The following is a 27,938-nucleotide window of genomic DNA, read 5'->3' on the forward strand; positions in this document are numbered from 1 at the left end:
CACCCGGGAATGTTCTGTGCTGTGTCTCAGACCCTCTGGGTTTTGTTACGTAAAGATGGCTTGTTTGGTAAATTAAACCATGCCGGTGTGTTAATAAATGCCATTGATGTGTAACCACTCTCAGGTAGCTGTCTTAAGATTTTCCAGTGACTTTTTGAAAATAATCGACCGTAGTGCAAAGATGCAACTCAGATGATGGAATTTTCAGGGCTTTTGGCAGACCTTTGAAGCAAATAACCCTTCACGCTTATTCAATTCATTCTAATAAGCCTCTGTTGGGTATTGTTATGTCCACCTCGACACACATTTGAACCCGGTTTTTATCCATAGACTCACACACATACATACCCACAAGCATAACAGAAACAATATGCTGTTTATGTGTCATTAAACAACACAGTGGGAAGGTTGTAGACTAGCTGTCAGGTAAGACGCACACATAGACTATGAATCCAGGTGGCACAGGTAGAAAAAGAGGCGTGTGATTCAAGAAGTGGGCTCGAATCTTCCCAATGAGGAGGTTAGGAAGGAAGCTTCACGGAAGAAGTGGCATGTGAAGTGGACAGGAACGGGTGCGATCGGAGGTGTGGCTGTGACACAGGTGGGGTGAGGGAGGGTGACAGGAAGGTGGAGGAACTCTGCAGGTGAATGCAGGTGCGTGGTGGGGAGTCGTGGAGCAGAAGGTAGGGAAGGAAACCGTGCCAGGCCTGTGAGCCTTCAAAGTCAAAACAAGGAGGCTTTCAGCTTGCAGGCAGAGAGTCAGGATAGATTGTAGAGCAAAGGGACTCTGGCCTGTTCGAAGTGGCACTTGGAAAGATCACTGTAGCAGCCGTGGTAGGAAAGATTAGAAGGAAGAGACTGCTGGGGGGCGGGGGGGAGTGTGCTGGAGGCCTGACTTAGGTGGTGGCAGCGCACAGAAGCGGGGGAATGTGAGAGGTTGCTAAGAGGCAGGGCTCAGAGCACGGATCACTAGGAGCGAGGCTGCATTCGGAGGTCATGAGCAGAGGTCGAGGATCGGCAGTAGGCGGGGTCGGATTTCGGACATAGCGTGCTTTGAGGACATGGCAGGATTTCCAGATAAAATTGTCAGGCCGTTGGAAAAGCCAAGTGTACACCACCCCTTGTGTGTGTGTGTGTGTGTGTGTGTGTGTGTGTGTAGGGACACAAGAGCCTGCTGAAGCGAAGAGCCATCAACTCAGAATAGAACTATCAGACCGTAGTCTTCTTTGGAGCTGACCTGAGTTCCAGCGTCATACGTGAATGACCCAGACCCATCCATGCATTAAGAAGGGAATCTGTAGTCTTACTGGGACATCATCCTGCCCTCCACTGACTTGACCTCACTTACTGTTTGAGGCACAGCCCCACTTTGCTGTAAGGGACCCAGGGCTTTGCTCTGCAGACGGGCTGTGAATCCCAGTTCTGCTGAGCGTTATTTCCGTAAAGCCTTCCACCTGCAGCATGAACAGACTGGACTGCAGGGCTCTCTGCAACATGGTGGTCTGTCTATCATGAACAAGGGACAGGAATGGCGTATACAGGTTGGCTCCCACGGTCCACTGGACTCACGCCCGTAGAACATGAAGCAGAGGAGTTTGGGGTTCACCCTTCTCAGGCTTGTCATTGCAGATATCTGCTGCTCCCTCACAATTCCCCACTGGCAAGACAGCTCTGTGTGAGAAAAGCCAACACCTAAGTTGTCACAACGGCCACATCAAGGGAAAGGACAAAGATGAGGAGGAAGCCTTGGTGTTGAGGGGCCTCCACCAGTGAAGAAGAGAAATAAAAAGGTCAAATATGATAAGGGCAGCAAGTCTCAGGAGCACAGCAAAGGAGGAAGAGATTTTCTGGGGTTGATGTTAGGCATGCATGTGGGTGGGTGTGGGCAGAGCAGGGGAGTGGGTGCTCAGGGAAAGCCACACCATGAAGAAAGGCGCTAAAGAGAAGAAAGAGCAAGCCTCCTGAGGAGGAGCACACCAGCTCCTTGGGATGCACTGCCTGTGGGATGCAGGCGGGACTGCAGGGTGGAGCTGGTGGCGGAGGGTCTCCAGTCTGGCAGAGCTGGGCTTGTGTTCAGTAGATCGTTCCTGGGCTGGGAAGGAATGGCAGTGTGCTTCTGGGAGCCAACCCCAGCCACAGCGTGGAGTGCGAACTCGCAGGCGAACTGAGTGGGAAGGCTTCAGGGGAGCAGCAGGGGGCGACCAGGAGTGACCATGAGCTCAGTTGATTCAGTCCTTGTGCCAGAGCCTTGAGAGGACTGGAAAGCAGAGGGTGCATGGAGACTGAGGAAGAGAAGTGTCCAGGACTCTTCCCAGTGGAAGTAAACAGTCAGAAGGAGCTGGCTTACTTTGGGTTTTTGGGGTTTGGGTATGGGGGCATCTCAGCAGGCTCTTTAGTTGGACAGTGGGATGTGTGAGAGAGCCTCTCAAAATCAGGACAGAGGCACAGACTTGGTCATCAGCGGTGCCACGGTGACCCCGATGTGGTGGGAGCTGACCCACCAAGAGGAAAGCATACAAGGAGTGCAAAAGAAAAGGGCCGAGGGCCATGTCACAGGACCATCGTGGCCAGGGCGTGGGGAAATACAGGAGCCGGGGGTCTGAGGACGGCCGGGTCCCCCTGACCATGTGCCACCGGGTCACAGCCTGGTGGCGCTGATGTGGGAAGTGGGGGCTGGGCCACGCCGTCGCTCCTCTTTTCCTCAGGTGGGGAAGTGGAGCCCAGTCTGGGACACTGATCACCCCAAGGGCACGGGCTGGCAGGTTCTGGATCCAGAATTAGGAACTTGGCATCTAGCGCCTAGTCCACGGCCGCACTGTCATTACACCCTCACCCCCAAGGATCCACAGAAAATCGTTCAGCTAAGACCCAGAACACTTCAGTGTTAACTGCACGTTAGGCCCGGGCTCCAGCAGGCATTTTTGTCTTAAGCCGGGAGGAGGCGGAGGCGGGGCTGGGCCGGTGCGCGCGCCCCGCGCCCCCGAGCGCGCCCCCGGAGCGCGCGCTGCGCCGGCCCGTCCGGCCCGACCCACCTCCCGCGCGCGGCCTCGCGCTCATCCCCGCGCCCCCGCCTCATCCCCCGGTGCGCGCCCCCGGCCGAAAGCTCACCACCCCCCACCCCTGCCGCCCGCGGACGCGGCCCCGCCAGCCCCTCCCTAGCCCCCGCGCGCGTCCTCGTCCTCGTTCTCGGTCCCCGGTTCCCCATCCCCGCCCGCCCGGCCCCCGCCCGGCCCCCCGAGCGCGCCCCTACCCCCACAATCGTTCCCCATCACCGTCTTCTGCCAGGCCCCCCCCCCACCGAGGGCGCTCCCCCCCCCATTCCCGGGCGCCCCCCACCACTCTTTCCCCATCTCCACCCCCGCGCGCCCCCAGCCCGGCCCCCCCCGAGCGCCTTTCCCCCTTTCCCGGGCGCCCCCCTTCGTTCCCCATCTTCGCCCCCGCGGCCCCCCTTTCGCGGACGCCCCCCCACACTCATTCCCTATTCCCGCTCCCGCGCGCCCTCCGCCCAGCTCCCCCCGAGCGCTCCCCCTCGCCGTTCCTGGGCGACCCCCACACTCATTCCCCATCTCCGCCCCCGCGCGCCCCCCCCCCCCCGCACCGGTCCCCGAGCGCGCCCCCCCCACTCGTTCCCTATCCCCGCCCCCGCGCGCCCCCCGCCCAGCCCCCCGAGCGACCCCCCCCTTCTCGTTCCTGGGCGACCCCCACACTCGTTCCCCATCCTCACCCCCGCGCGCCCCCGCCCGGACCCCGAGCGTCCCTCCCCCCACCCCTCCCCCCACCCCCGCGCGCCCCCCGCCCGGGCCGCATTCCCCGCGCGCCCCGGGCCCCCGCCCCGCCCCCGAGCGCGCCCCCCGCCGCCAGCGCGCCCCGGAGCAGCGGCGGGTCCGGGGGGCGCGCTCGGGGGGCCGGGCGGGGGCGCGGGCGCGAGGCCGCGTGGCGGGGCCGCGCCGAGGAGGCGCCGGGGGAGGAGCGCTCGCTGCGCCGCGCCCGGCCTGCCGCTCGGTGCGGGTCCGCGGGGCGCGAGGAGCGGCCAGACCGCGGCCTGCGAACAAAGGGAGGCGGCCGGGGCGGGGGCGCCGCGAGCATGGCGGACCGCGGCCTGGAGGGTACGGCGCTGCCGCTGGAGGTGCGGGCGCGGCTGGCCGAGCTGGAGCTCGAGCTGTCGGAAGGTAACAGGCCCGGCCGGGCCGCGCGGGCGCGGGGGCGCGGGGGGGGGGGCCGGGGCGCGGGGGGGGAGGACGGGGCGGCGGGCGGCGGGCGGGGGGGGAGCGGGCGGGGGGCGCCGGGCGGGGGTGCGCGCGGCCCTGTTCCCGCCCCGGGCCCGGGTCCCCTGCGCTGCGGGTGCCTGCGGGTGTCCGCGCTGCGGCGGGGCCTGGGGCGGGGACGGGGGGCGCGGGGCGCGGGGCGCGGGGGGCGGGGGGGGTGCTGAGCCGTGTGGGGGGGGAACCTGGGCCGCGGGTCGCCCGCCTGGCGGGGAGCCGTGTCCTTGGTGCGCGTCCGTGCGCTCGCCCCGCGGCCGGCGCTGGGGACACGTCCGCGTCGCGCGGCCTGGGGTGCCGGCCGGCCTGGTTCTAACGCGAAACTTGGCGTTGCACTTGGGGGCTGGAGGCGGCGCGGGGCGCGCACTATTGTTCCGTGTGTCGTGCTGGGCAGGGCGGGGGCCGCGGCCGGCCCCCCCCCCCCCACAACCCCCCCGCAGCAGCTCTGCTGTCGCGCGCTCATCTCGCACATCCACACTGGTGACAGATTTGCTACAGGGACCGCACGGAGTGTTAGATGCGGCTTCTCATCTGCTCTTAGTGGCGGGGTCATGTGCTCAACTGTCATAAGTTTAGGTCGCGTTTTGCGGCCTCTCAAGAAAGGAACCACCAAAGTTCCGAAATGTGAAGTGTTTAATATGTATTTCGTGTCCCCGGCTCGCCCTGCAGAGGCCACCCCGTGATGTGGGGTGGGGACAGGCCGGCCGGCTTTGAATTTACATTTGGGGCCCTTCGGCCTGGTGAACTTTTGTGTGTGTGAGTGTGTGCGCGCGTGTGTAACGGTTCTGTTAGGGCGGGGAGCCAGAACGCACGTTCACTCGTGCCAATTTTCATCGGCAGGGAGGAGCTAATGTTGACTTTATGTTTTCCTTTTTAACACGTTCAGGGCAAGGGAGGGATTGGCGTGGGGGCTGTGGTGTCGTGTTAACTGCCTTTTCAGGGTTACAGGCACTGGACGCCTTTCTATTTTTCTGTTTCAAACTTGGGGTTCTGCAGGGCACTGTAATGTTCTGTAATGTGAAGCAGCCCCGTGGGAGGAGAGGAGGCTGTTTCCTGGACTGTGTGTGCTCAGCAGACACTATTCTGGCTGCTGGAAGGCGAGAGGGCTTTGCTAGTGCCTCCCAGGACCCCAAGGCAGGGCACACGAGGAGTAGCCTGCTGAGAACAATATTTAGACTCAAACTGGTGGATAAAGTGTGCGGTGTGGGCAGATTGCTTGAACGGATGGAGTCTCCACTGGAAAGTATTTGCCCAAGTTCTGCGATTTTGTCAGTGTTTAGATGGGGTTCGCCCCACTTTGAGGCACCCCTCCCCCACCGGCCCTAGTCATGTTTGCCCCGCTCAGTATTCCTTATGGGACCCTGACATTCGTGCTTTACCCCCACACGCTTTTGCTGTGTCTGCGTTCCCCTGACATTTTGTGTCGGTACCCCATCTGTGTTAGCAAAGTGGGAAGCTGTCTGAGCTCCACAGGATTGCTCCACCTCCCCCGTCAGCCTGGACATCAGCTTGCGTTTGCTCCTCGAGTCTGGGACAGTGCTGAGGACATGTGTCCTGGCCCCGTGCTGCACGGGGCTGTGGCTTAGGCACCCGAACCTGGGGGCACGCTTACCTGTTAGATGACACTCACCTGTCACCAGCCATCACTCTTGTTCCCGCTGACCAGAGGGTGGCAAAAACACTTTAGACCAAGGGTTGCTCAGTCTGATTCTCCGTGAACACCTTCTGTCTGTACAGGTTTTTCAAAGGGGCTTCGTCAACTTCCCATTGGGTGTCAGGGCGGAGAGAGGGGTATGTGTCTGCATATGGGAAGTACATTATTGTCTTTCTGTGTAAGCCTTGTGAGACTTGGCCTGAACACTGAAGAATGAAACAAGAGGGTTGGCGCACTGACCTGTCCAGCCCTACCCCCTCTGCCCTGGCTCGTTAGCCGTGTCGTGTTTGACTTGCTTTGTTCATGCTGAACTGGTGGAGTCTTCTTTGGAATTTCGGGTCTTGTAACCACATAGAGTAGTTGTTCCTGGCTTAAATTGGTGAATCAACTTGTTTTTCAGTATTGCATCAGAGAAGCCAAAGATTGGAAGGGTCAGAAATCTGTCTTTTTACATCGTGGAACTTAAAACTCCCTCAGCACATCCGCTTGCAAAGTGAAACGTTCAAACAACTCTGATCACATTTAACCCTCGGTCATGATTCATGTGGAGAGAATTCTGTGAGTTAGTCTTCATCATTTTATTGTAATATCAGAAAATATTATGGAAACACGTGCAATCTCCAGTGCTCGGTTCCTGCTGAGGAGGGTGGAAAACAATGTGTATATAGATTGAAGAAACACGTTCCTGTATGGCCTGCCAGCCCCTAATGGGAGTCTTGGTGTGGACTTCTCTGCACCGGTGCAGTATGGGTTTGTGCTGTCTGCTGGGCGTTGTTACGGATGCTGGTGCTGTGTTGTTTTCTAGGGTCACTGTTAAAGGGTTGCAGATTGACTTCTCAAGCTTCAGAACTCCGATTTTTCCGTCCTGCTCTGCTGGTTGCCTCCTTTTTTCTTTCCGCTGTGTGTGACTACCCTGTGCCTCCCTCGCTGGGGAAAGCCTCTCACTGTAGAACGGCATCGTCAGCAAAGTGCAGGAGTTTTCTGTGGGGAGATGTGGCAGGCGGCCCCTCCTCGGGGCACTGACAGCCTCCGGTCCACATGTCTGGGTAGAGTCGTGGGTGTGGGCCGTGTCTGTCTGCTCAAACACGGGCCTGCAGGGGAGATGCCGGTGAGCTGGCTGGCTGCAGGGCACCAGGTGGGGTGACCGGCCGAGGCTCCTCTCCCCTCAATCATTTCCTCTTCCCTCCCCTTCGCGACATCTCACCTTTTGGAATGGTGCGTTTTTCCTATTTGGCTTTAAGAAGGCCCCCAAATAATTTCATTTTGGCTTAAGGAAAAACTTTAAATGGAAACACCAAGAAAAGTAGAGAAGAAACGGAAAACTTAAAAAAGACTCAGGTCTTAAAAAAATTTTCAGTTGTTGATCGAAATGTAGCAATACGTTTGTGTGTTCCCTGATGGTTGTGTCCCGGTCTGTGTGTACCCTGCGCTTGCCACAGATGGAGGCCTTCTCTCCCCCAGGACTGGCTGAATTCTTATTTTGGTAGAACTTAGGGAAACCACCTCCCCATACAGCCTGTGAAAATTGGTTGGTGTTTGTAGAAGAGCAGGTTTTAAGAAATCCACGTTCTACATTTTGTGGTTGTTGTTACTTTGCTCACTTCCTAATTTTTGCTTATGGGGTTACTCAGTTCATGCTCTGCTTTGCTAATTAATACACCAAATTACTTTACCTGTTAGGATCTGGAGCAGAGTCTGGTGGGACACTTTCTTAGTGAGTGGCTACCTAAGGAGGCAAGTGAAAGGTAATCTAACGACGGTTCTTTGTGTCGGTCAAGGGGCCAATGACTTTTTTTTTTTTTTTTTTAAATAATTGCGGGCGAGCAGTTCATATGCACATTCCTGTCACCAAAGAATAAAATCTGAAAGGGATGGCCAGTCGGAATGTTTGTTGACTTTCAGTGTGGCATTTTCGGGGCCGTTGGGCACAAGATAAGAGAGGCACTTAGCTCTGGAACTCGAGTCCTACCCCTGTGTTCTCGGAGGCCCCGCTCTACAGACTTCAGGGCTCTGCCCTGGCTGACACCTTAGGACCACCCTCCAAAGTTGTGAGGCCCGGCCATCTCTAATGCGACCCACACTTTGTGTACGTTACCCTCATTGAAAGGATATAGTTGACTCTTCAGAACAAGTGTGTGGAAAAACTGTTTTCCTTCAGGCGCTCATTGATAATTTGTTGTCATTGGAGGAGAGGAAGGGAGGGGTCCCCAGAGTGGGGAAATGACAGCTGTGAGGCCACGTGGACCCCACCCTGAATCAGACCTCAAATTTGGTAACAGAATTTGTTTACTTTGTTACATCTGCCTCAAAGTTGTCAAATAGCTATAAGTATTGTGGTGAATGAAATGGAATGCTTGGCATGATAAACCCACAATATTGTTACCTGTATTTAAAAAAAAAATTTACAAAATGGCAGCGTTGATATGTGTGGGATTTGAAATGTGTGGATTTAAATTATAAGAGTTCTTCAGAGTTAGGAAAATAGTTAAATTTGAGTGTTCTTTTCTCGATGAATAAATATAGATGTCAGATTTAGCCCGGAAGCTGGAAGAGTAAACACGCACACATTAAAGGGATAGACCTGTAAAATTGTTCTGAGTGCTCATAACATATTTGCAGCGCTGTAGTTACGCCTAGATCTGAGCTTTATGAGGTCAAAGCGGTAACAATGACTCTATTTTGTTTTATACTGGGCCCACTGGTTTTATACTCTTGTTATGGTTTGGAGGCTACAAGCTGTTGGATGTTATGAGTCACTCTCTGCCTCTTCCTCATCCCAGCCGTTTTCACATGGGTTGTCGCTTTTTTTAGAGCTGGTTTTTTTTTTTTTTTTTTTTTTTAAGCAGTGATTTATGGGATGAGTTGTATTCTTCTGGATGGTAAAGAGAATGTGTTGAATAATCTTCGTTTTGATGGCCTATATCTATAGGCTGACTCACTAGTTCAAATCCTATATTATTAAGCTCATTTCCAGTCCTTGTCATAATCGCTCAAGCATGCTGAAGAAGAATCAAATTCTTGGCTGCAGGTACTTGACTTGGTTTTGCGTATCGCTGTTGACCCTGGGAGCGGGGGACGTTTGATCTGTTGTAACATGCGCCGTGGGCGCCGCGGTGGATTTCTGGACGCTTTACAGGGTTGGCGCTCCCCTGATGCTTCGCTTTCTCCTTCTCCACCTCTGCTGTCAAGGTCTCCAACTTGAGTTTTTTGTGATTTTCTTTCCTTCCTTCTCTTTCTTTCTCTCTATTCTTCCTTCTTTTGTGTTATTTCTTTTCTTTCTTTCTCTTTCCTTCTTTTCTTTTCTTTCTTTCTTTCTTTCTTTCTATCTTTCTTTCTTTCTTTCTTTCCCTTCCTCCCTCCTTTCTTTCCTTCCTTCCTTCCTTCCTTCCTTCCTTCCTTCCTTCCTTCCTTCTTGCCATTCAGAGATGACCTATTGTTACCAGTGCTCTGTTCTTTTCTGCTAAGAGGGTCAAAAACTTGTCATGTCTCAAAAGAAGTAATTGCTTCCGTTTGCTGGTGATGATAATAAATAGCGCTCTCAAAGAGGAGACTCTGGGAACCCCAGCCGGTGTGGGGTAAGAAAGTAGGAGTCAGCATGCCGGAGACACCAGTGTTTGTCCTCCGAACACACGTAAAGTGCACTCCTTTCTTCTGGACCCAATTGGGGTTTTTAATGTTAATAATCCCTCGAGACAAAGTGGGGAAGCGCTAAGGTCCTGAGTTGTAAAAGATAACACGGCAGCAAGCAGTCCCCTCGGGGGAGGAGGCTGCTAGTCAGTGCTGTTGCTGTTGAAAATCCTGGAGAGTAAAATGGGCTCTCTGTGCTGTGTGCTTTGCAAATCGAGAGCGTTCCTTACTGAAGGGCTTTGTCCAGTGGGTATTAAAAATCAGAAAAAAAAAAAAAGAAAAAAAAAAAAAAAAAAAAAAAGACCAAACTATCCAAGATAAAGAGAAGTGAAGGGATTCTGTGATTGATACCAGGTTAGAAGTATGTCTTTTTCTTCTGGGCTGATGGTTGTAAGTTGGGTGTTTGCTGATTGGGTTGGAAATCTGTGTCCTAATGAAAAGATTGGAGCCCACGGGCCAGATCCAATCTAGTTCTGTCAGCTCCAGAGAGAGGATTCCTCACATAGTTATTCACAATTGTGAACAGCTAATTTTTTTAACTCAATTATCTGGTTAGTCAAGTCATTTAATAATTTAATAACACATTTAATAACTTTTAAGCTATTTAAAAATTACGTGTAAGCTTCAGATCCACCTGGCTCAGGGCTGAGTGTCTGGTTTGGGAGGAAGGCGTTCACAGCTATGGCTCCTGCTCTGGGGACGTGGTCCTGTGCCGAGGAACACCTGGTTCCAAGAGCGCAGGAAGGGTTCTGCTTGTGTTGTGACCAGACCTCACACGGGTGGGGCTTGCCCTGTGCCAGGAGTGCATGGGACAAATGAAAGCCTGCAGAGGGGGAGGCCAACATGTCCCAGAGTTTCTTTAGCGAGCACACTTTTGTCCCCTGATGTGGGAGGTCTGATCGTGCTCTCATTCTGACCCGGAGCCACGTACCCTGACTCCGGCACTCTCGAGAAACACAGGAGCATCTCTTTTGAATCCTGTGTTATCCCCTGCTCCCCCTCTTTGCCAAGCTGAAATTCCCTTCTCGATAAAGAGGAAGTTGGCACGGATTCACCCTGATGGTCTTTCTGAGGAAGTATCAAGAGATACTTCTTGGGAAAAATAGACTTTGTAGGCTGCTCTACCTGAAATGAAAACGGAAATGTAAACTGTGTTGTTATTAATTAACCTTCTGGGGAGATTCCGAAGCTGCTTCATGAATAAGTTACCACAGATAGAGATTACTTCTTAAAAAAATTTTTTTAATGTTTATTGATTTTTGACAGAGAGAAACAGAGCATGAGCAGGGGAGGGGCAGAGAGAGAGGGAGACACAGGATCTGAAGCAGGCTGCAGGCTCTGAGCCATCAGCACAGAGCCCGATGCGGGGCTCGAACTCACAGACCGCGAGATCGTGACCTGAGCCGAAGCCGGATGCTCAACCGACTGAGCCACCCAGGCGCCCCTAGAGATTACCTCTTGTGTTGCAGACAGAGCATGGCCAGTCACTTCGGTGTGACAGTTACCTGTATGCTGACAAAATGTAGCTTACAAATCCTCAGATAAGGATGTCAAGTATATTTAAGAGCAGTTGCAAAGCCTGCTCTTGTCAGAGGAAAGGAACAGATGAAATATTTTAGTTGGCCACGTGCTTTAGAAAGGACAGGTTTGCTAAGGAGCCATCAGCTGGAGGGGGCTGGATTTTAGTAGAGTGGGAATTCAGAGCACAAAATTCCGTTTTTAACTTATGGATGACCTTCTTCTATGCTTCCTGAATCTCTTTGGATGTTTTCCTAAATCCTATTTGTAGGGCTTTGTGGGAGGATCTTGAGGTGTGTCTGTTGAGAAGACCTCTTCCTGATCTCCGTCCAGGTGGAGAGGATGTGTGGGCCCATCCTGGGTGAGCTGGCTCGTCTCCCTAGCCTCAGTTTCCTCAGCTGTCAGGGGGAGCACCTGACCCTACCTCCGGGGTGGTATCGAGGCTCAGTGAGGTGATGACGTGTTATCTGCTTGGTAAACATCCGGGTCTGCTTTCTGTCCCAGGTGTGTCCACTGGGCTAGAGCACCTGGTGCTTGTTGGCCCTGGCCGGCCGTGAGTGAGTTTATCCAGGTGGACTGAGGTTAGAGTGACTTCTGAGCAGCCTTGTGAGAACAGAAGTGGAAGGAGGGTGTGGGAGGGCACACTTCTTAACTGATGTTACCTGAGCACTTGCTGTGAACCAATAGTGTCAGAGCCTAATGCCCCCCCCCTTTTTTTTAATTTTTTTTTAACGTTTTATTTATTTTTGAGACAGAGAGAGACAGAGCATGAACGGCGCAGGGACAGAGAGAGAGGGAGACACAGAATCGGAAACAGGCTCCAGGCTCTGAGCCATCAGCCCAGAGCCCGACGCGGGGCTCAAACTCATGGACCGCGAGATCGTGACCTGAGCTGAAGTTGGACGCTTTAACCGACTGAGCCACCCAGGCACCCCAATGCCCCCCCCCCCCTTTTTAAAGACAAAACTTCTTCCTTCCTGATGGGCTCTTTGGTCAGTACACCTTTAAGCCTATTTTTTGGGGGGGAAGTAGGAGAGGCACATCCTATTTAGGTTCTGGTCCAGGTGTTCCTGGGAAGCATGTCCTACTTACGTTCTGGCCCAGGTGTTCCTGGGAAGCACGTCCTACTTATGTTCTGGCCCGGGTGTTCCTGGGAAGCACGTCCCACATAAGTTCTAGTCCCACTGCGTCTCTGCACTGCGTTGGGCTTCCAGTTGGAGTTATTCCCAAAGCTTCCTGGAGGAGTGGCCTGGATCTGCCCCCTGATGACGAGGCTCAGAGCCCCACTGGCTGTGACTTTGGGACTCTTTCTTCTGGACACGCGTGTTCGTCAGCCTTCAGCATGTGGGGAGGTGCTGGGCTGAACGTCCCTTCTCATGCCCTGTGTCTGGTGATTCGTGAGTACAGATATCTTTTGACAAGCCCCACAGGTGAGACTCTGTGGGCCTCGGGTCGTTCTGAGAGGCCAGGCCCCTCCCAAGATTCAGAGCTTGGCATTGGGGATGGGCAGGGTTGCTGTAGCGATGGCCCTTTGCCCCGCTTGCTGAACGCCCGAGGGCTTCACCCTGTGTGATGACATCTGTGACGTTTTGGGGCTTTGGCCTGCACACTTGCCTTGCCAGTCACATGGATTGAGCACTGTTTTGGTTTGTGTGTCGGCTCTCATAAGCATCTTTTACTTGTCCTGTTTTCATAAGCTGCTTTTAAAATAAAAACTAGGGGTAGGGTTTTTAGGCAGCTCCCCCACCCCGGTACCACGTGGACTTAATGCTATCTCGAAGTTGTGGCTTCAATTATATACAATGACTATTTAAAAGTAACATGAAACAAGGTACAGATGGGCTTTGTGCTAGATTAAGTGAGCGTGACCAGGCTTCAAAACAATTCTCGTATTCCAACATAGTGGATGTTAAGAGCTGGTGAGATTTAGTAACATAAAGCAGTCTTTAAGGCACTCCTTAAGCAAGGGCATGATTAAATTTAAGTCGTTAAAATACACACCTTTAAAATTCAGGAAATAGCCTACCAGCTTTCCAGGACTGAAACTTTGTTACTAATGTGCGTTGTACTGTCCCTCCACGGCCACAAGTTACTGCGGTGGTGTGATACCATGTCAGGAAATTCGGTAAAAATAAGGTTTTGCGGGTGGATTGCGAGTTCATTTCGCTTTTTAGCACAGGTGACTCTAGGCCTCCTTTGATGGCCACGCTTTCCCCGTGGACCACAGCAGGACGCAGTCACACGAGCACTCGCCCTTGGGGCTGTTTTGCTGTTGATATCAGCGTGCAGACTTCGAGACGTTTCTCTCTCACTTGTACACAAATATGAAAAGTAGAATTTGCTTTTCTTTTTTCATATGTAGATGTGAGCAGTTATTATTTAGATCCCCGATGAGGAAGGGATTTATGACAGTTGGTAATTTAGAATTCTTCCCTTGTATTAGGAAGATCTGGCCCCGGACCCAGGCAGGAAGTAGCCTTGACTTTGTTTGATGACTTTGTTTAGTGTTTGGCACAAATAGGATTCTGGGTGAGGTCTGCCCTTGATGGAAAGCGTTGTGAGCGAAAGGGGCGCTCTGACGGTGTTCTGTTCTGCGTCCCGTGCTTCGAGAGGGCAAGGCCTTGGAAAGGAATGTGCAGGGCGGATTGCGCGGAGTGGGCGCGTTCCGTGGCCGTTGGGCAGGTGACCGGCCGCTGGTTGGGAGTGCTGTCACCGGAGACGGGTGGCTCACAAGGTAGTGTGGGCCGCACAGCACTGGGAACGCTAACGTTCTTGGAAACCGGGGTGCGAAGTCAACTTCGTAATTCCTTGGTGCCTTGGAGGCTTTGTATTGATGGGTTTGAGTCCTTTTAAAACAGTTTCTGAGGGGATGACCTCCTCTTTGAACAGACGAACTAGATTGCTCATGTTTTAGAAGCTCATTAGTAGCGTCTTCCTGACGGTTCTCGGTATCCTCGACTGTGGGACTGCCTTTCCCGTGAACCACGCCTGGGGATCCGGCCTTTGATCTGGGCTCCGATAGAGGAGCTCTGTGGCGCCCGCGGGTGCTCTGGGGCGGGGGGCCCGGCGGTGGCCGTCCCTCCTGAAGCCGCGAGCCGGGGAGGACGCTCACGTCCTCGCCCTGCTTGGCGGTGATGGGGCGGGTTCACTCCGGACATTGTCTTAGCGGGCTGCCTCCCCGACTCGGCGTTTAAAATTGAATCTGCCACCCAGGGGCGGATACAAGGGGTGTCTGTTACACGACCCTGCACGTTTTCTGTGTGTTCGCAACTCCCCTCTCGTGGCAAGTGGACAGAAAACGCAGCCCCTCTGCAGAGGCTAACCTTTCTGTTCTGCATCCGTTAGAACCAGGAGGCTGCGTGTGTGATTTTTGTCAGAAATCTTCATTGTTTTGGTCAAGAGACCATGCTGTTAATTCTTGGTCCTGTGGGTCTGGGAAAAGTCTTCTAAGTGAGGATCCAGGAGTAGTGTCTTCAGCGTCTCTACAAGGAAAGGGGTGACCTCTCAGCTTCCCCGTTACCAACCAGGAGGGCGTCGATTGTGTTTAAGCCGCCAGCGGTCGCTCAGGAGGCGATTGGTTTCTAGCTTCAGGTAGAGAACTCTCACTCCGAGTGCCCCTTCTGATCCCCAGCTCTTGCGGGGCTGAGGGCCACACCTACCGAGCCGTGCTTCTCTCTGGTCCCCAGAGAATTGGAGTCTTGTCAGTAGGAACGGGTGGTGCACGGTTTGGACGGTGAAATCTGACGTTGCAGACGGAGCTCGGTTTGGACGCGGGCGGTCCCTCCATCCGCGCCCCACCGGTTGCCCTCTGTGCGCTAGGCCCTCGCTCTAGGCGCCACTTTCTCAGCACTCCTGACCCGAGTTACACGTGCCTCCTGAGAAGCCAACCCTGCTCGGGAGCTTGCTCGATAGCCAGGTGGCTGGGGGTTAGGTCCGCGTCAGCCTGCTTTGCCCTTCAAGCCCTTCCTGACCCTGGGTTTTCACTCCCGCCTCACTGACCCCAGGCCCACCCTCATGGAGAACGTTAACCAGGTCCAAAGTAGCAAATACGATTTTTTAAAAGATGACAGGTTTCATGGTATCCGTGGTTTTTAAGACCTATTTACTCCCATAGAACCTGAATATTTCTTCCACCTGATGTAACCATTGCCAGCTGGTACAGTTCTTCGAAGGATATTTTAGGAATGTAGCCCTCAAACATCCTTTATTTTCATAACTATAATCTGCTTAATAAAGTCGTCAGGATGTGGCTTTCTTTTGTTCTCCTATTTTTAGTTTGGGATCCTTGAGAGGAAGCTATTTAGTGGTTACTCATAATTGTGAAGATAATCTAGTGATTAGAGAATCTTGTTAGGGCAAATCTTTTTTTATTGAAGTATGGTTGACATACAATGCTATATGAGTTTCGGGTGCACGGTACAACATAATGATTTGACAATTCTATGCATTATGAAATGCTCACCATGATAAGTGTAGTCTCCTCTGTCGCCAGAGTTATTACGGTATTGACTGTAGTCTCTGTTGACTTCTCCTCCCTGCAAAGACTTGTTTTATAGCTAGAAGTGTGTACTCCACCACCACCCCCCCCCCCCCCCAGCCCACTGACAACACCCAGTTCTTTACTATGTCTCCATTTTGTTCATTTGTTTTTTTAGATTCCACTCATAAGTGAAATCGGGATATGGGCGCCTGGGTGGCTCAGTTGGTTAAGCGTCTGACTTTGGCTCAGGTCATTATCTTGCGGTTTGCGAGTAGGAGCCCTGTGTTGGGCTCTGTGCTGACCGCTCAGAGCCTGGAGCTGCCTCGGAATCTTGTGTCTCCCTCTCTCTGTCCCTCCTTGGCCCATGCTCTCTCACTCTCTGTCAAAGAACAAGTAAACATTAAAAAATTAAAAAATCAGGAACAAATCTTCCAGCTTCCTTTGCTGTATAGAAGTAAGTCTTAATCCAGGTAAATGTTGGCAGGAATAACCGTGTTTAAAACAGGTAAGATTTTTGTGATACCTGGCTATCCTGGGGATACTATCTCAAGAAATTTTCTAAAACATCCAGCTTTCTTTTCACTAGTTACACCCCTCCCCTATTCCCTGATTATTCCTGTTTGCATCAGAATTTTGAATGTATTTAAGCTGGTGCTTAAACAGTGTGCATATACAGGCATGTAGGCCCTTTCCTAGAATGTGGGCCATTTGAGTATTTTTGGACAGTACAACTTCCCATTTCCTTGGTTAGAATACATGTAGCTCTTCATTAATAAAGATAAATGTTCTGGTATCAGAGACCCTTGATGACTTCTCTTGTTAAATAAATGCCTAGTTGCCAAGGTGGTTTTCTGTGCTGTGTGTTTAGAGATATCTCTTTCTCCCCCCCCCCCCCATATATTATACATACATACACATACATATATGTATGTATATATATATAATATATATATATATATATATATATATAATTTTAATGTTTGTTTTTTGAGAGAGAATGCAAGGTGGGGTTAGGGGCAGAGAGAGAGGGAGACACAGAATCCAAAGCAGGCTCCAGGCTCTGAGCTGTCAGCACAGAGCCTGACGCGGGGGCTCGAACTCATGAGACGTGAGATCATGACTTGAGCCAAAGTCGGACGCTGAACCGACTGAGCCCCCCAGGCGCCCCATGTGCTGTGTGTTTACCATAGACTTGTCTTGCGAGAGTGCCACTACTGTTAGAAGTCCCGTGACTTGTTGGGACAGGACATGGAGCATTCATTCTGTCTTTGGGTCATTTGTGCATAGCTGGGTTGCACCTGTTCTGTAAGCCAGGAAAGCCGCTCTGCCTTGGCCTCACGAGGGCCGTGGTTATCAGAACGAAGGGAAACAAGATCATTTTCTAGTTTATCTTAAATCTGAAATTGCCCCCGAGCTGCAGAATAACCCAATCTTAAAGAAAGATACGATTTGACTTTTAGTAGATTATACTAATTTGGTTAGTCTGGCTGAGTCATTATTCTGCATTGTGAATTGACTTTCTCTTTCGATTTATCCTTCTAATGGAGTGGTTCCAGATCACCTGTAGGCTCAGAATTAAGTGTGAATGTTGCTACTTGTAATTTAGACTAACTTGGTCTCTGAGATAACCAGAGGCCTGTATTTAATTTCCATTTATGCCTTTGTTGTAAACCCTAAGTTCAGTCCTCTCTTCCTCCTCCCTTCTGTCTTCTTTCTGACCCATAGCTGTCATATTATGGGGGGTGTGGGTGGGTGGGGAGGGGTCCTGACTGCCTGAATCCTTGACAACCTTTGGAAAGGACCTGTTTTGAGCAAGACACCTTGAACAAACTTCCAGTTGTCTAGGCATTGCCAGTTTGTTGGCCTCTGGAAAATCGTAACGCTCTTCCCAGGCTTTTGGCTGACCGTCTCGTGGCTGTGCCAATGCTTCCCCACGTGGGGCCACGCGTAACGGAGGCTCTGCAAGCCTGTTGGAGCACCGGCTGTATGCAGAAAAACTAAATAGTTCTATAATTAAGAAACCACACGTTGCTATAGCAGGGGCACAGGGGTGCAAGTACACCTGGCTCTGGGGGTCCCCAACACCCCAGGTTTTGGCCCCTTGCCGCTGACAGAATCCAAAGGGCAGAGAAGTGAGTAGTGGTGAGATAGGAAAGGAATTTATTTCAGCGAGGCCAGCGTCAGGAAGACCGAGGACTAGTGTTTCAAAGATGGTCTCCACTCTTAAAAACTGAGAACAAACTGAGGGTTGATGGGGGGGTGGAGGAAGGGGAGGGTGGGTGATGGGTATTGAGGAGGGCACCTGCTGGGATGAGCACTGGGTGTTGTATGGAAACCAATTGGACAATAAACTTCATATATTGAAAAAAAAAAAAAATTTGGCATAGAGGGAAAAAAAAAAAAAAAGATGGTCTCCAAAGTGCCAGAAATCCTTCCAAGTTCATGGCGGGGGGGAGGGGGGGTGCAAAGGAGGGTGGGCACCTGCTGATGGTAGTGAACACTAGATCAATCCCTGTCTTGGGGTCTATCAGGGGAGGGGTCTGCTGGCTCCAGGTGGCCCTAGTGCCTCAAGGGGTAGTGTCTGTTCCCTCAGGAGATGCTCTGCCCCTCAGGGTCCCCTGTCTGAGCCCAGGGACCAGCTGGGAAGTCAGGTCTGCATGGAGGCAGCGGGGGGCCTGTTTCCCTGCCGTAAGTCCCCTCCCCTGGCTTGGAGCAGGATCGTATTTTGTTCCTGTGGGTGACCGTGAGGGTCCTGGCCTCGGTTTAGCGCCTTGTGCTGAAGTGGGTATAAAATGGAAGATTGGCACATGCTCCATGAGCTACAGGGACCAGAGGTGCTCTAATCTGTGTCGGCTGGGATGTTGGACGACCTTTTTGTCCTACCTTGTGGGGTTTCTGTGGTTCCTAAGGGAGGTATAGTGATAAATGTGAAGATTGGGGTTGGGGGAGTTCGCCCTGGGACATGTGTACTGTTTAACACCAGCTCGAGTGGACTTTTCGGCGGAGCACGCCCGGCCCCACCCCGGGGGAAGGGTGCGTGTGCACCTGCAAACCTCCATCCTGGGAGGCCAGTTACACCTGATTCCAGACTCAGCTGGAGGCTTCCTTTGCTGCCCGAGTGCTTCTGAATTGTCCTCCTTTTCTTAAGCATTCATTCAGTTGACCGTGTGAGCGTCTGCACTGGATACTGAGGGAGCGGTGAGAGCCGTTCCTATAACCCGGCAGGACCCGGAACCTAAGCCTGTCGATGGGGCAGAGAGCCTAGTGGGACCCGCCACCAGCCAGTGCAGGGTTAGGTGAGGATTGAGCCCTCCAGGGAGTGGAAGAAGGCGCTCCTGGGGCCCAGGGTGCTGGCTGTGGCTGCACTCTGCCCCCAGGGGCTGCTGGGTTCCGCCTTCTCCTGCTCCCCTGGCTGGCCGTCTTCAGGCTGAGGCAGGGGGCTTCTTGGGCCAGGGGTCCTGGGCACTGAGCCTAAAGAGAGGTGGCATCTGGGCTTTCCTGGTTTTCAAGAGCACGCGTGAGTGGTTGGGGGCCCTGCTTGTGTGTTCTCTCCACGTAAGTCCTAGCTGGCGAGCTGACTGTACAAGGCTCAATGTGTACTTTTCAGCAGGATGACTTTTGAGTAGAAAGCTACACCGAAGCATGAGGCCACGTCCGTGGAGATGACCTTATCTGACCTTCCTACTTTGTATGCGAGTTTACGGAAGTGCAGGGACTTGGGACCGGCCTCCTTCCAGCCCAGCCCAGCCCAGATTGCTTCCTTCCAGGTGCTGGACTCGGGCAGGGGTGAATCATTAACAGCAGAGCCGCCAGCTCCTGAGGCTGTGGGCGTGCATGGTGCACGGACTGTGTGTGCGGAATGTGTGCAGAGGGGAGTCTGTGCTGTGTTTCGGGTTCCTGTGGACGCTGGGCCCTCCCCACCTGGGGGCAGCGGGGTGGGGTGACTCCTGTGCCCTGGCTGCTCCCTCCTCCGGCCATCCGGCTGGTGCCGTCCTCCCTCCGCCCTGTAGCACCACCCTCGCTTTGGTGGAGAGGCTCGGTGTTCTCCCCGGCTGCTCCCTCGTCCCCATGGCCGGGTGGTCCCTGGTCACTGGGGAGCCACCGAGTGGTTTCTGTGTAGGGAGGTGCTGTGCCTAACCTCAGGGACCCCCTGGGTTCTCCGTGTGGCCAGCCTGTCCCCTCCCACCCTGGTCCCTGGCTGTGGTCTGGAGCAGTGGAGGCTCTGTTACTGTGCGCAAGACTGAGCTAAGCCCTCAGTCGTCTGCGCTGTGAAGGAGAGACTGTTTTGTAAGATCAGAGGTTGTCTGCCTCCTTGTTAGCATGTGAATGTTTGTTTTAGGTTCTACTTTTCCTAGGTCGGGAGGAGAGCCCTGCGTGGGGCTGCTGTCGCCGTTCTGTCAGGTGCAGATGGGGAGTCTGCAGGCTGGTCCTGCAGCTCCGAGGTGGCCACGGTGTCACGTGTGACTGACGACCCAGCTGTGGCTGAGGACTTGCAGGGTCGGTGCTGGCCCTGACAGCTGAGGCATTACTCTCCGTAACATTTGACACGTAAACATTTTTAAGTCTGTAAAACCACTGTTCCTGGTGGTCCTGTTAGGATACTAGTGGTGAGAGCATTTTTCCCTTGCCTCTTGCACATTTCCATATGTATTTAAAAGTTTTTTTTTAACTGTTTGTTTTTGAAAGCGAGACGGAGAGCTGAGAGCAAGTGGGGGAGGGACAGAGAGGGAGGGAGACACAGAATCCGAAGCAGGCTCCAGGCTCTGAGCCGTCAGCACAGAGCCTGATGTGGGGCTCGAACCCATGAATCGTGAGATCATGACCCAAGCCCAAGTCAGACGCTTAAAGGACTGAGCCACCCAGGCGCCCCTTTCCACAGGTATTTTTAACCAAAGTACTTCTGTATTCCAGTAGAGTGAAAGTTATGATTAATGTCATTAAATCTTTTGACACAGTGCTGAAAAGGTTGATAATAAAAAGCACAACAATAGTTGGTCCTTACAAATTAGCATTTTTGTTCAAACAAATTTTTCCTTGTCTTCCCTGCTGCCAGAGGAAGGTGCTGTGGCCACAGACGTTCTGGGGACTTCCGCTCTTTTTTGGCCTCTGGAGGTGTGATGGCTCTGATCATGCACCTCAACAAAGGCACTGTCACCTGGCCCATGAGCCGTGTCCACACCCAGCTGGCAGTCTGACGGCCAGCGGTCCGTGGGACACTCCTGCAGCCACCTGCAGAAAGCCAGGCCAGTGGGAACTGCCATTGCGGTTGAAACTTTGAACAGGTGCAGGCAAATACTTGGGCCAGCACGTTGGCCTGAGCTCTGTTTTATTACCTGTCTGTTCTGCGGTGTGGAAACCTGGCCATTTGTTGCAATCACTTGGGAAACTGGTTTCAGGCCGTTAACCCTGGCCTTTAGAACCCAGCCCCGGGGCGGGGCCGGGGCGTGGCTCCGTGAGGGTTTCCAGCGCAGCTGGCCAGCCTTTGGGAGCCAGTGGCTTCTCCCCCTTGAAGATAATCCTCTGTCTTCCTGTAAGTGTATCCTGCCAAGGAGGCAGGTGTTTTGACCGGTGGGCTTGGCTGTGCCAGCCTTTGGGGGAAGGTAATGGTGTCCTCTGCTGTGTTTTCAATTTTCCTGGTAGGTACTAAGGGAAAGGCTGTTCGTAGAAGACCACTTGGAAGAGAATGGGTTTTCAGGCGTCTGTTGGGTGAAACTTTCTTCAAATAAACGCACCCCTGCCCCAGCGGCGGAGGAAGGACACGAGCGGTTCCTGTGCTGTGACAGCTGTGTGTCATGTGCACAACAGTGACCCCTGCCCTTTTCCACCACACTTACCCCCAGGGTCAAGGGTCAAGCACCGGGGGAGCAGGAAGGTGAAGGCCCGCACCCCCTGCAGACCTTCTGTGGGTGACCTCCACCTGATGACTTCCCTGGGTCAGCAGGTTCTGTTCAGGCGTTCGTGGGTCCCAAGTAAGATTGGTGGGGTGGCTTGGCATTCAAGCCCTTAGAGGAGCCTAGCTGCTGTTTTCACTTTCCTCTGGGGCACCTTTTTGCTGCGATTGGTTGCCTTTGTGGGAAACAGTGTGAGGCCCTTGCTCAGGGAGGGTTCCCTCGTGGGAAGGACCCAGCCCTGTCCCAGGTTCTGCAGCATTTCGTATGGGCGCGTGGGCAGGAGCAAGGCTCCCTCAACTTGTGCCTTGTCACAGGTGTTTGAAAAGGTAGAATCTACCAGACTTCTGTTAAAGAAAACTCAATCTTTTGAACAGTTCTGAGTGTTCCTGTTTTGGAAAGCTAACTTCTATCCTGCTGTACTTAGAGTTTATTTAGTGTTTCTTAGGTGAATTTTCCCCATTCTCCTAACTAGATATCCTTACTGGACTTCTAGGATTAAAAGTCTTTAAATTGTGGAGGGGTGCCTGGGTGGCTCAGTTGGTTGAGCGTCCGACTTCAGCTCAGGTCACGACCTCACGGTTCATGAGTTCCAGCCCTGTCTCAGGCTCTGTGCTGACAGCTCGGAGCCTGCTTCGGATTCTGTGTCTCCCTCTCTCTCTGCCCCTCCCCTGCTCATGCTCTGTCTCTCACTCTCTCGAAAATAATAAACATTAAAAAAAATCATTTGTAATCTTAAAACTGCAAAATTTTTATTTCTACAATACCGTTTTATTTTTCCATGGCGTTTTAAAGTTAATTCGGAAGATTAACGATGATAAAACAATGTTTTGCTGGCTAGTTTACAACGTAGTTTCAGATGTATCATTTTATTGGATAATCCCTTAACCACAGGAAACAAGTAGTGTTAAGAAGGAAAACATAGGGTTAAAGGTTAAATGTCCAGGCCTCATGGGTGGGAAAGGTGACTTGGGACCCACATCCAGGACTGCCAGCCGGATGATTTCTAGTGAGGAAGTCACAGAATTTCAGTGCATCTCCCCAAACCACGGTTTTCTCCCACCCGGAGCAAAATGTAATTGCTAGGTCCTTCTATTGAATCTCATAAAGGCTTGTCTCCTGCAAAGCACCCCACTTTGCAAAAAAGAACTTTACATATTATGATGCATCTGAGTTGAACTATGTTGAAAACAAAATGTTGATCCTTTCTATTTTGGATAGAAATCCTTGTCCGGTAGAAGGATGGAAAATCCTTTCTCCCACTCTGGAGGTTGCCTTTTCAATTCCCTGATGCTTTCCTTTGCTGTGCAGAAGCTCTTATAAGTTTACTCCCAACTGTTTAATTTTGCTTTTGCTTTTGTTGCCGTTGATATTGGTGTCTTATCCACGAAATCGTTGCCAAGGCCAATGTCAAGGATCTTTTTCTCTGTATTACTTGTAGGGGTCTCACCGTTTCAGGTCTTCTGGTTTTGTGAGGGGCACAAGGGAAGGGTCGTCCAGTTTCCTCCTCCTGTGTGTGATTCTCCAGTATACCCCGATAGTACTTACTGAACACACCGTCCTTTCTCCATTGTATGTGTACAACTCCATAGCAATAAGCAAATAAGCCAGTTAAAAAAAAAACGGGCAAAGGACCTGAATAGACATTTTTCCAAAGACGACCTACAGAAGGCGAACAGGTCCATGAAAAGACGCCCAACATCCCTCCTCATCAGGGAAATGCAAATCGAAACCACAGTGTGATATTATCTCACACCTGTTAGAATGGCTTTTATCAACAAGTGTTGGCAAGGATGTGGGGAAGAGGGATCCCTCGTGCCCTGTTGTGGAAATGCAGATTGGTTTGGGACCCTGTATGGGGAGGGTAGCCAGGCCTCCTGTTAGCCTGTACTTCTCCATCTGCCCAGGCCTAAATTTGTGTGCATCTTTGTTTCACAGAAATGGCAGCCTTTTGATGCATGGATCTTGAAGTGTTTGCACAGCTCTGCTGGCACATGGGCTAGATGCTTCTCCATCTGTGTCTCCGCGGGCACTCTGACCTTCCAGCTGCCCAGGATGCAGGGTTATGGGGGTTTCTGCTGTGCTTTGTGAAGAAAATTCTAGGGAGGGAGGTTCTGAGATCTCTTTACATGCTTGGACCCACCCCAAACAGCTTTTAGTCAGGGGAGCTATTCTCCCTCCTCTTCTCGCTCTCTGTTCAGGGGCGCGGGGTGAAGAACACCATCCCCCGTGTAGCGGCCTCGACTATGTGCCTTTGGCCTTGGTTGTCCCAAACCAGCTCTAGCCTGTACAGCCTGCCTTCTGTGCTGTTCTGTTCATCAGTTTGGTTGCTTTCTTTCACTGTGTGTGAAAATTCTACCCTTTCTTGAAACCGCGATTCAAAAGCTGGATGTCGAATTACAAGAGAGACCCAGCCCCTCCTGTGTTCGGTGAGGAAGCTACCCCAAGTCCCTCTCCGCCTGGACCATGCTGGCCTCCTGGAGAGGACCAGTCCATTCATGTCGGTGCCGACGGGGCCGGGATCCCGTGACGTCTTTCCTGGACAGTAGGAACCCTTCTGTCTGATGTTTTGTGAGCTGAAGAGGTCTGAACGATGAATCTTGGAGATGGTACGTAGATACCTTACCTCCAAAGCCTGGACATGACTTTCTTGCCTAAACCATGCCTGTGGCCGTGCCCTCTCATGTCACAGTTTAGAGTCCCAGGTTTTAATAATGTATTTCCCCTAACGTTTTACTGTGGTTTTCTCCATACCTAATTTGAAGGCACTTTCTTTTTTTTTTTTTTAATTAAAAAAATAAATTTTCCTATATCTAGTTTTTGCCAAACATCCTACTTTTCATTGGATTAGTTTCTCCTCATGGGGTTGTAGTTTATCAGTTGAGTAATCTAACAGGACGACTGGCGCAAACAGCTTTAGGACCAGACCTGTTTCCCTGTCACTGTGCGGGTCCGCTGGCGCCCAGGTGGCGGAGGTGAGCCCTCTGTGGCGGCCGGGGGACGCCAGCTGCCCAACAGGGTGGGCTCTTCATGCCCCTGGTCCTCGCCTCTTGCTTCTCGGCATTTCATGGCAAGGTCCCGAAGTTCTCAGAAAGGCGTTTGCTTTAAGAAGGCATGTTCACCTACACTTAGTATGAAGTGCTTGTTTGGGGTACGGGGCCACCACCCCTGTGGGGCGATAACCTCTGTATCGACAAAACTGAGGCCAGAACACAGGAGTCCTCAGCTGTCAGGTGACTGGGGCACCAGGAGGGGTTTGGAGGTGTTCCCAGGAGAGGAGCCGGGCTGTGCTTCGGGTGGAGAGTGGGCTGGGGGGCCATGTCCTGGTGCAGTATCAGCATCACTGCTGATCAAGGCCCGAGCTGGCTGGGGGAAGAGGAGGGAGCGTGGGGGTGGGGAAGCAAACGAAGGAGCCTTAACGATGAGTCTGGGGGGAGAAGGGAGGCGTGGGCTGGGTGGTGGCGGTTTCCAGGCCGCTGGTGGTGGTTGTGGGAAACGAGAGAATCGGGGAGGTGAGCTCGTTTTGGACATGACCTTGAAATGCTTCTGGACGCCATGTGAGCTGGGAGTTTGAAGACGGGGAGCTGTGCTTGGAGAGAGCACACGGGCTGGAGTGGGTAGAGGACCAGGGTGGACAAGGGCCCACGCGTGGAGGCAAGGAGGCCAGAGTCCGTGGAGGGAGGAAAAAGCCCTGTGTGAGCGGGAGGGACCTGGACGGTGTAGCTCATCAAGGCCCAGAGGAAGGAGGTTTTCCAGAAGACAATTTGAAGCGTGGCTGAGAACCAGGAGGGCAGGGACTCGTTTGTGCCTGAGCAGAGCAGCTGGGTGGGGGCCGGGGGTGACCACCCGTCCAGAGGGTGTCCATTCCCTTGGGGAGGTGCCGTGGGGGAAGACGCTAGTGCGGGTCGGGGCTGAGCCGGTGAGGCAGGAGAGGAGAGGCCACGATCCGTGGAAGAAGGGGAGCTGGTGGAGCCGGGCCCCACATGGACACGGTCTTTTCCCACGTGTGTCTGAACTGGGTGCTTCTGCAGGCTCACAAACCGGGCAGAGGGGAGGTTCCAGAAGGGCCTCCAGGTGGGGGGTGGACCACGTGCGCGGATTCTGGCATTGCGCCGATGCTAAACTCCGAGCGGGCCCCGTTGGGGTCTGCGGGCAGCCTCCGCCAGCGTGATCTGGGAGTGCGTGCAGCCGGCTGGCCACCGCCCTGCCGTTTGGAAGGGGCACCTGCCGCTGGGAATAGTGGGGGTTTAGTGTGAATGTGTAATTCCTGCATTTCTGGAGCCTCATCTCACCTACGTGGTGGATGAGTGGGGAGGTGCCCTTGTGGCACGGAGCTGACAGCGTCCGCGGGGACCAAGGCACCTCTTGCTCTCGGGTCCCGCCTGCAGTTACTGCCTGCCTTTCTTGAGTCCTGTGTGTCTGTCCTAACAGATGGGTTAGCAGTCAGGGCTGTGACGCAGGCCTCAGCCCCTCGCTCAGGGCTCTGAGAGGCAAACAGAAGGCGGAAGATGTGGGGAGGGGACGCTCGAGCCCCTGGGGGGTGAGGGGAGGGGGGACACACAGAACTTTTATAGTGCAGGTGGGAGGTCCTTCTAGAAAAGAGAGTCTTGGCATTTCCACTAAAGTATTTAACTATTGTGACTGTGATCATCGTTGTTCTATGGGGGTGAGCGTAGCTGAAGGGAAAAAAAAAAAGGTTTTTGAAGAGCTTTAGGATATAACTCTGTTCTTCTAATTCCAGGGTTTTGCCTGAAATGCCACTTTTATTTTTGGTTAGGGTTTTTTTTTTTTTTTTTTTTTTTTTTTTTAGCACTTGTGCTACAATGTTCCAAATGCTGTATTTTTGTGATCTGTTAGCTGTGAAGATGTTTAAAATTAGATTCCTAGAAATCAGGTTATGGGAGCTCTTGGCCATGCTGCACAGGTCATGTTTGGAGCACCTGGTACTGAAGTCTGTACTCGCTGCCCCTCGTGTTGGTAGGACAGCTGAGTCGTGATGCTGTGAGGGCGTGGTTTTCTCCGTGAGCCCAAGACGGCCGTGTGGCCTTCGAACGCTCTCTCCTAGGCACTCTGGTGTCCGGTCCCTCATAAAGCAGGTGCAGGTCTTAAAATTTACCGCCCTGCGGGGGCGTGGCATGCGTGTGTCTCCGTCTTTCTTCACTGCTGCTCCGTGAATGAGTAACACAGGACACAGTCGTCGTTTTGTGCCCACGACGCCGGGCTGGGCCGCACGCTGGTCCCCATCACGTCTGGGCATCTCTGACTTGAGAGGGACCCAGGGCTCCTGACTTGGAGTTTTGTGTGTTTCCGGAGAACGTTCCTCTGTCCCTGGCTCCTCCTGCTGTGGTATTAGTTCTGAAGGCTGTTTCTTTGCCTTTGGTTTTGACAACTATGATTTGGTTTCTGAGATGATGAAAGGGCATGGAAAGAAAGAGCAGGAAGGGAAGGAATTATCTCATGATTTTAGTCAGGAGGAAATCACTCAGACAGAAAAAACATTGTAAGTGGGTCAGATCCCAGGAAGTACTATTGAATAAGTGACCCCATATTGCACAGCCCTGCTTCGCAGAAGTGCTGTTACCCAGGGAACGGGGAGAATGAATACATTCAGTCTGGGGTCAAAACACACGTCTTTGCGGACTCTGACTAATCAGCAGAGTCTGCTCGATTCAAGTTTGAGAGACCGTGGAGAAGACGGTGTTGGCCTGGCCTCGTTACCTGAGAGCGAGCCAGGTGCAGTAAAGTGGGCTCGTTAATTTCTAGAAGACCCTCGGGGAGGATGCGACGCTTCTAATGCTCGGCCCTCCTCTGAGTGTGCGCGACTGCGTGCCTGTGCGCATCTTTGTGTGACTGTGTGAGCATGTGGTGTGTGTGATGTTGTTTTTGTCTCCATGACTTAATTCTCTTACAACTGGAACTTTGTACCTTTTAATTCCCTTTATCTATCTTGCCCATCCCCCACCTACCTCCCCTGAGGCAACCACCAGTTTATTCTCTGTAACAATGTTATCTTTTTAAGATTATGTATGAGTCGAATCACATGGCATTTGGCTTTCTCTGACTTCTTTCACTTAGCACTGTGCTCTCTAGCTCTCCGTTGTCACAGATGGCAAGACTTCATTCTATTTATGGCTGAGTAATATTCCATTGTAATTATAAGCCACGTTTTCCTTATCCACTTGTCTACTGATGGACACTTGGGCTGCTTCCGTATCTCGGCTATTGTCAGTAATGCTGCAGTGCACATCAGGGTGCACGTATCCCTTTGAATTAATGTTTTCGTTTTCTTTGGGTAAATGGCAGTGCAATTGCTGGGTTGTAGGGTAGTTCTATTTTTAACCTTCTGAGGAACCTCCGTCCTCTTTTCCAGAGCGGCTGCACCAGTTTGCATTCCCACCAACAGTGCACGAGGGTTCCCCTTTCTCCTCATCCTCTCCAACATTTGTTATTTCTTGTGTTTGTGATTTTAGCCATTCTGACAGGCGTGAGGTGGTATCTCATAGTGGGTTTGA

At 52.5% G+C, this 27,938-nt stretch overlaps 1 protein-coding gene across 8 annotated transcripts in view; it reads left to right on the plus strand.

The window, feature by feature from the left end:
- The first annotated feature begins 3,856 nt into the window (after nucleotides 1-3,856).
- Nucleotides 3,857-27,938, plus strand: part of DIP2C (disco interacting protein 2 homolog C) — a 413,035-nt gene continuing 388,953 nt past the window's right edge. For 3 of the 8 annotated variants that reach the window (XM_053896046.1, XM_053896050.1, XM_053896051.1), the window contains exon 1: nucleotides 3,912-4,169. In XM_053896046.1, the coding sequence (XP_053752021.1) occupies nucleotides 4,085-4,169 (85 nt within the window). In that variant the 5' untranslated portion in view covers nucleotides 3,912-4,084. Of the gene's footprint in view, nucleotides 4,170-27,938 lie in introns of all 8 variants that reach the window. The other 5 variants (XM_053896045.1, XM_053896047.1, XM_053896044.1 and 2 more) reach the window with 3 other exon arrangements.

This window comes from Panthera pardus, unplaced genomic scaffold (genome assembly GCF_024362965.1).
Source record: "Panthera pardus isolate Hobbes unplaced genomic scaffold, ASM2436296v1 HiC_scaffold_6, whole genome shotgun sequence".
Taxonomy (NCBI): Eukaryota; Metazoa; Chordata; class Mammalia; order Carnivora; family Felidae; genus Panthera; species Panthera pardus.